Consider the following 7,639-nt stretch of genomic DNA (forward strand, 5'->3'; position numbering starts at 1 on the left):
GCATAATGCCATTGTCTCCGCAGCTTAGCAATTGTAGCAAGTGAAACAGAGACACTTAGAGATACTTGTTATCATTTCTTGATCTTCTCTCAATCATATTTAAGCAAAATGTCACTCAGATAAACACTCTCAGGTGACATGGGCACCGACCTGCGCTTGGATGTTCTACTACGGCCTCCGGCGTCCAGAGCCCAGCTTTCACGTAGCCTCTCTTCTCCAGAGTAATAAGAAAGCTGCCATCTCCAATCACAACCTCCCCACTATCCAGACGTTCCAAAATACCCTGAAGAAGAGAAAAAAAAGTCACCCATGCTCCCCTCCACTTGTTTTTTCTAAAAGCAATTTCTAATTTTAGGTAAAGTGGTATTATGTTCTTAGAGCTCTAGTTCTGTTAACATCATGTCTAGTAGTTCAGAAAGATTGAGCATACTATATTTCTTGCCTAATCCAAGCACCTATTTTGTGTAATCAAAGGACTGTGACTATTTTTTCTCAATATTTAATGAGTCAAATTATAGTGAAAATGCTGATTCCATCATAGTTATTTTGTTTTTTCAACATGTTTGTGGTAACACTGCCGATTGCCTAACTAATGTGCATTCTCTCTCCTCTTCTTTGCTAATGTATTCTGTGTGGGGAGACAATGTCTCCATCTTTAAAAAAATTCCCAGGCTCCCTTGCTGCCAGGAGTAGCCCTGTGACACAGTGCTGGCCAATGAGACTCAGGGGGAATCAGCAGAGGGTTCCTGGAAAAGTTTTGCTTTCCTGATATAGACACCACTCCCTTGTGCCTTGTCTCTTTTCCTCCTTCCTAGCTGGAGTGTCAATATAATGCCTGGGGGGCTGAGCAGTCATCTTGCAGCCACCCCATTGAAAGCTGCAAGCCAAGGCTGGCAGAATCGACTGATAACAGGTTACTTAACGACATGCTTGCCTGGCTATAGCAGCCACGGGCTATCCACCACTAGACCTCCTATTAGGTGAGAAAAATAAACCTCTTCTTTGTGTCAGTCACTGAACATTTTCCTAACAGACACAATATTCCATAATTATGCCCTACATCTGTGCAGTGTGTTCATGTACATGTTATTATTTAGTACTCCCAACAACACTGAGTGAGGCAGGACAGACGGTTTTCATTCCCATGTACAAATGAGGAAACTGAGGCTCAGGAAGGTTGTGATTTGCCCAAGATCACAGAGTTAAGTAAGTAAAAAAACAGACTTCAGAGCTTCTAAATTCCTAATCTAGTCTCTTTCTATTTTACCACCTTTCTATTTAGGCCTCCCATAACTTACTTAAGAGGTTGTATCCAGAGCAGTTAGCCATGGAATGCAGTTCCCTTTGTCTAAAACATGCCTTCCCAGATGCCTGCATGGATCATCCACGCACATTCTTCAGGTCTTTGGTCAAGTATCATCTTTTCAGAGATGCCTTCTTGATCACTGCAACCCTCGCCACCCCCTCCCCCGCCCCCACTCCACATAGAAATCCTGATCTCTTTTGTATGGACTGCATTAATTGAAGTTACAACCTTTCCTTGAAAATATGCCAATTCATTTCAGACCTGCCCACAGCTGGACACAAAACCACACACGGATCGGGGAGAAAAGCCTCCGGTGCCGGTTCTAACCAGCCATATCAGTTCTGTGAAATCACTAGGAAACCCATCAGTTCCTGAATCCAAGGGAGACATCAAGCAGGGTACAGAGGCAGCTTATTGGGATACATGTTGGATTTAGGGTGAAGCTAAGCTGCTATAACAAAAGAGGCCTTCCCAAACAGTGGCTTAAATAGACGCGGTGTATTTTTTTTTCATGTAACAGTCCCAAAGTGCACAGCCCTTTCATCACAGCACTTTGCCAACCTCTACAGCACATGGACGCCTACAGACAAAATCTGGCACACAACCTGTGTTTGTAAAGACAGTCCTACTGGGACACTGCCCATTGGTTTGCATAATGTCTGTGGCCACTTTTGCACTACAACAGCAGAGCTGAGTAGTTACATCCAAGACCGTAGGGCCTGCATGGCTGAAAATATTTACTATCTGGCCCTTTACCGAAAGTGTTTGACAACCCCTGCCCTAGGGTACTGTCCTCTTCAGCATGGTTGGAACTGGATCAGAGTCACGTTAATATTCTGTCTCAAATGAGGGGGAAACACAGTATGGTAAAGCTCATCCTAAAGTTTTTAGCTCAGACCTAGAAGTGACTCATATCACTTATACTCACGCTCCCTCTGTGAGAATTTAGCCACATGGCTATGTCTTGCTATAAGGGAAGCCAGAAAATGTTGTCAGCAAATGCCCGTGTGTCCAGCTACAACTCTGTTATCATGCAAGGAGGGAGATAGATTTTGGAAAGAAACTGGCTTGCGCTGTTCTAGTGTCTGGCACCTGCTATTTCTCTGCTAATCAATCATCCCCCAAAGTGACTGGCCCAAGGTGTCAGGAGCAAGCTTCCTAGGACACTGAGCAACAAAAAGATTCCGACCACATTTTTGCCACATTACTAGACATATTACTTTCTTCAATCTTTTTCCAGGAGGCTGGAACACCATAAAAGCAATAAAGAATAAGAGTGAAACTAATTTGATCTTGGTTACAAGAGTCTTTGTTCTTATCTGAGTTATTCCTGGATCTAATAAAAGCAACCAGGAATTAAAGCAGACATGTGAGGATCTTCCCACGGAGCCCCTTTTGTTCTACCTCCCAGGACAGCCCTGTTAACAGTACTAAACCAAACAAGAGACAAAATATGGCTTGAACAATTTCTCAATCTGCATCGAATGATTGACTAAGGGTTCATTCTGGCTTTATCCCCTATGTCTAGCTCAGCTGCAGGAAATATAAACCACTCCAGCTATTTTGAGCAGAAAGGAGTTTAACATAAAGAAATGGGTGCAAAAAATTTTACACTGGGCCCCCAGGAATGACTCCTAGAAAAACTCTATTGACCTGTCCTGCCTGGGGCTACCTCCTCTGCTACAGCTAAAAGAAGCCAGTATTGAACTGCTGGCTTCAGGAATATGTTATGCAGCTGCCATATAGGGAGAAAGAGGCTGCCATAGTTACTGACACTAGAATGCTGCACTACGGCCATGCTGCTATACTTCTACCTTCCCAGACTCATACAGGTATATCTGATTTGGGATCCTAATTCTTATCAGAATCCTAGCTGCAAAGGACTCTGGAAATGTGTTTAGTTTTCTTTCTTCTACAGAACAAGAAGGTACATTAGACAGGGTACTAAGTACCAGACCACCATATCTACATCATCTCCTTTTTGCTGTGCATGCAGAAAGCAGGCAAATGGAACACAGCTGTGTGAGCTGTGTTAATCATAAACACTATTTTGGCAGAGAGATCCCCTGATTCTGGTTATTTTTCCATTTTTATATCTCAAGCTGAATTTTAGCTGAATATGGCAGAAATGTTAATATTTACTATGATCTTCACCTATCTCTATACTTCCTCCATAAAATGCAATTCGTTCTTTTCATTTTGTATTTTTGAAACATAAAAAAATCCCTTAAACTTTAAACTTTTATTGAGATCTTCCTACATGCCAGGTGTAGTTCTAAGCAAGTGGGATAAACATTGGAATAAGACAAGGTCTCTGCCTTCAACAAGCTCAAAGTCTGGCTACTTTGGGGAAGACCAATAGGTCAACAAATAATCACAGCATAATGTGATAATTGCTACTGAGAAATATAGAAGAGAGAATCAGAGGAATAGTCATTCTGTACAAAATGTCTTCTTGAAAATCTGGTACAATTTAATACATTAACCACATTAAGAATCAAATTTAATATTACACATCAAACATTTCTAGAGGAGAAAAACATAGCCACAGAATTTGGGTGTTATAGGTTAGTCTCTTATCTCCCACATCCAATCTGTCACAGGGTTATGACAAGAGTACCTGTTAAACACTTGTCATATCCTCCCTGCACTGGATTCACTCCAGCTCTACTCTAAACCATCTTCCATTGCTGCCAGAGCAAAGCCTTGCCCAACCTGCTCTCACTTGTGATTGCCCCTCCTTTGTGACCTGCTTACTTTACAGATCCCCCATTCATGCATCCACCTGTCTTGCAGTGTCTGGTTACTTACCTGTCTCTTCAGTTTGACAGTAAGATGCTTGGGGTCAGATGACATATCTTATTGATCTATATTCCTACCACCTAACATTTTGCATCTAACAAGTAGACCCTTAGTAAACTATGCTAGGAGTTAGCAGAGAGACAGAGCTGTTTTGAAATTGTCAGATACATCATATGCTAGAATTTTTATCCTAAACAATGAGAAAAAATGTCACTCTTCAGCAGAAAATTAGCCAGGGTTTTAAGGAAATTATAGTACATATTTTGCCTTTGTCTTCATGATATCAAGTAAGGGAAGACATTTTCATTTGTTATCTGGATGTTTGTCCAACATTTAAAATTCGCCATTTTTTCTATACAGCCATTAGCAAAATAACTAAATTATAAAGATTTGAATCCAGAGCATCTTTTAGCCCCTCCTTCACTGCTTTTCTTACCGCCTCAATTAATTACTACACCAGTATGATCTAAACACAGCTCTAGAATGACAAAGACTGGAATGCATAAAATAAAGAGCACTGTAAATTAATTTGCAGTACATTTATGTTTTCATTCCATCCTCCCTTCAGTTTGGCAGTGAACCTGCCTTGGATCTGATAGTGAGCTCTGGGCTGCATTTGTGCCCCCTTTTGCAGATATTAAAACCTAAGACCTCCAGATGTAAGATCTGGCCTCAGGCCAACTCCATTCATACTCAGAGGAGGAGATCAATTTTACCCTGTGGTGGGAAGTGACCATAAACCTGATCTGCCTAAAATATCTCCCTCTCTTGCTTGGATTTGCCAATAGGGCTGCTCTTTTGGATTAAAGAACTACTTGGAGCTGTCGTCTGTGGCAATTAAATGAATTCTTAAAACATACCTGTCAGTTGAGGTGAGAGGTGAGATTACGTCCCTTCCCACTAACATCTGAATTTATAGGTACGCATTAACGTAGATTAGTGTGCGATAATCTCGCAGAATCCCCGGATAAATTGAATAGGGACAGAACATTTTACAAACTTTTTTTTTTTTTTAAAACCGAACAGTAAAAATGAACACAGCATTAAAGGAGATTGAGAGAAAGAAGTCAGCACAATGTTCTTTGCTTCTTTTTCTTTTGAACTTATTTCCATTAATGTCCACATTTTACTTTAATAGTCTGAAAAGCATATCCCCAACCATGTTTTTAAAACCCATATTCCACTTCCTATGTAATTATTACTATTATCGTGTCCTTCCGTACAGTGCGTATATATAAATATTTTTTGTACAGTTGGTGTTGGCCTTGTGTAACTTAACATTGCCAAAGCACTTTGCCTGTTCCCATGCTTCGTTTTTTAGTTGGCTGCCTGATAACTTATAAAGTGGATGACCCTTAATTTATTTAGAAAGTCCCCTATTGTAAGGCATCTTGATTGTGCCTAACTTTTTAGTATAAACAAATCGGCGGTACACATTTCCCACCCCGCTTCTGAATTTACTCGGCTCAGGTGGGATACTTTGAAGGGTCCAGGGGATGTCCTTTGTCCAAGTTGAGGCCCTTCCTAATTTTATTTAGCCCCCCTTTCCCTCCACCCCCAGCCACACACGCAACATAGAAATGGGGGGTTGGGGAATAAAGCCAACACCTGGCGACCTTACCGGGAAAGGGGCCTGGAGCTGCGGACCACCAGGTGAGAGAAGGGGAGCCCCACCCCCAGCCCCACCCCCACCGACTGGTTGCAGGTCGGCCGGCGACTCGCGGGGCCAGGTCGCTGACTTTTCCAAAATGTAAGGGAAACTCTGAGGAGCTCTGGGGCCGATTAACCCGAAGAGCTGTGGGTGCCGGTCGATTGAGGGAGGAAACTGTGAGCGCGCCTCTGAGTCCCCCGCTCCACCCGACAGTAGATCTGTGACCGCGAGCTAGTCGCCTGACTCGCTGAGCCTCAGTTTCCTCACCTGCAGAATGGGGATAATCATGAAGCTGAGGAAACAATTTGCGTAAAGTACTCTGTACAGTGCCAGGCACCGCATAGGGCTCCGTGAATGTCAACCAACTCGCGGTTGGGGAAACCGAGGCTGGGAGCCGTCCAGTCCAGTTGCTTTGTCAGGCTCCAGGGCTTGGCTAGGGGCCGATGCGGGAGTGGAACCAGAGTCGCTCGGAGCCCAGGGACCAGGGACTCCGTCCGGGAGGAAGGAAGGGAAGACACTCACCTTCTTGGCCCCCAAGGCTCGGGTTGATGCCATCGTGCCGGCCAAGGCTGTGCTGACGCCGGGTACCGGCGCGCGCACCGGTCCAAGAGCCCGCCCTTCGCCCGGGGGAGGGTCCGACCGCCGCCCCCCGCCCCCATCCACGCCCCCCGCCCCTGGCGCCTCAGGCTCTCCGCCGGCCTCGGAGCAGGTGCCCGCGCCCTCGGCCTCTCGGCCTCGTCCTAGCCATGCTCCGCACGGCTGCGCAGCGGCTGCGGGGCCTGGCACTGCGGAGCTGCCCGCTGCGGGGCTCCCCCGGGCGCACGAGCTCCGTCTGCGGCCGGGAAGGGTGAGTGGGGCCCGGGCCAGCGCGGAGGGGCCGGAGGCTGCGGGGGTGGGGGCGAGCGGCTGAGACAGTCTCTGGGGTTAGGAGCGTTTCGGCCTCGGAGAAATGGGCCTTGAAATTTCTTCTTGAATTATCTGTTAGTTATAAAGTGAAACAGTATCAAAAGATTCTTTGCGCAAAGTCTCTCCTGCCCCCATCCCCTTGCCCAGTCAACAACTGTTAATAGTGTCTTCCGTATCCAGACACGGTCTATGTGTAGGCAAACGCAGGTGAATATACGTTGTTCCTTGGCTTACATAAACCCTGGTTTTTACAATTATCAATATGTCTTGGAGACTGTTCTATATCTGCACATATTGATTTGCCTTATTCTTTTTAAAGGCTGCATAGTTTTCCATCCTGTCAATATTCTGCACTATAAGCAATCTATTCATTAACATTTAAATTGTTTCCAGTCGTTTATTACAGCAAATAATGTGCATGTGAAAATTCTTATGTATATGTCTTTGGGTACATAGGGCAGTCTGTCTGCAGAATCAATTTTTGAAAAGGGAAATGGTTATATGCATTTGAAAGATTGAAAGACAGCAACAAATCCTCCAAATGGGTGACAAATCTGCATGCCCTCACAAGTGTATCTATTTCCCACATCTTTCCTGGTTCCTAGAGTAGCAGTTTTTTTTTTTTTTTTTGATCTTTGCAAAATCTTATAGGTGAAAATGGTATTTCCTTATGTTTATAGATTATTCTTGGCTGTAAGGTAAGGCTTCTCTTTGCTAGCATTGCTCAACATTATTATGAGTTGACTCAACTTTTGCTTTACACCCTACAACCTGAAATTCTGGGATCAGAGACCTGCTTTAGAGTTACATCCATCCATTCTTTCATTCAACAAGTATTTAATGAGTGTCTGTGATGTGCGAGGCTGTCCCTGGTGCTGGGAATAGTAGCCACCAAGTCACAGTTCCTGCTCCATCAGTTATGTAGAATGTGACCTTACACTTCAGAACTTCAGTTTCCTCATCTATAAAGTGGG

At 44.2% G+C, this 7,639-nt stretch overlaps 2 protein-coding genes across 2 annotated transcripts in view; one reads left to right on the top strand and one right to left on the bottom strand.

Moving 5' to 3' along the window:
- The window catches only part of BHMT2 (betaine--homocysteine S-methyltransferase 2), a 28,332-nt gene extending 21,989 nt beyond the window's left edge, over window positions 1-6,343 (bottom strand). The window contains exons 1-2 of the mRNA XM_012664577.1: window positions 6,282-6,343; window positions 151-283 (exon numbers count right to left, since the gene is read on the bottom strand). Coding sequence (XP_012520031.1) covers window positions 151-283; window positions 6,282-6,314 — 166 coding nt within the window. The 5' untranslated portion in view covers window positions 6,315-6,343. The remainder of the gene's footprint in view (window positions 1-150; window positions 284-6,281) is intronic.
- A 153-nt stretch (window positions 6,344-6,496) lies between these two features.
- DMGDH (dimethylglycine dehydrogenase) overlaps window positions 6,497-7,639 on the top strand; it is an 86,211-nt gene continuing 85,068 nt past the window's right edge. The window contains 1 exon segment of the mRNA XM_012664481.1: window positions 6,497-6,606. Within this exon segment, the coding sequence (XP_012519935.1) occupies window positions 6,506-6,606 (101 nt within the window). The 5' untranslated portion in view covers window positions 6,497-6,505.

This window comes from Propithecus coquereli, unplaced genomic scaffold (genome assembly GCF_000956105.1).
Source record: "Propithecus coquereli isolate 6110/MARCELLA unplaced genomic scaffold, Pcoq_1.0 Scaffold9, whole genome shotgun sequence".
Lineage (NCBI taxonomy): Eukaryota > Metazoa > Chordata > Mammalia > Primates > Indriidae > Propithecus > Propithecus coquereli.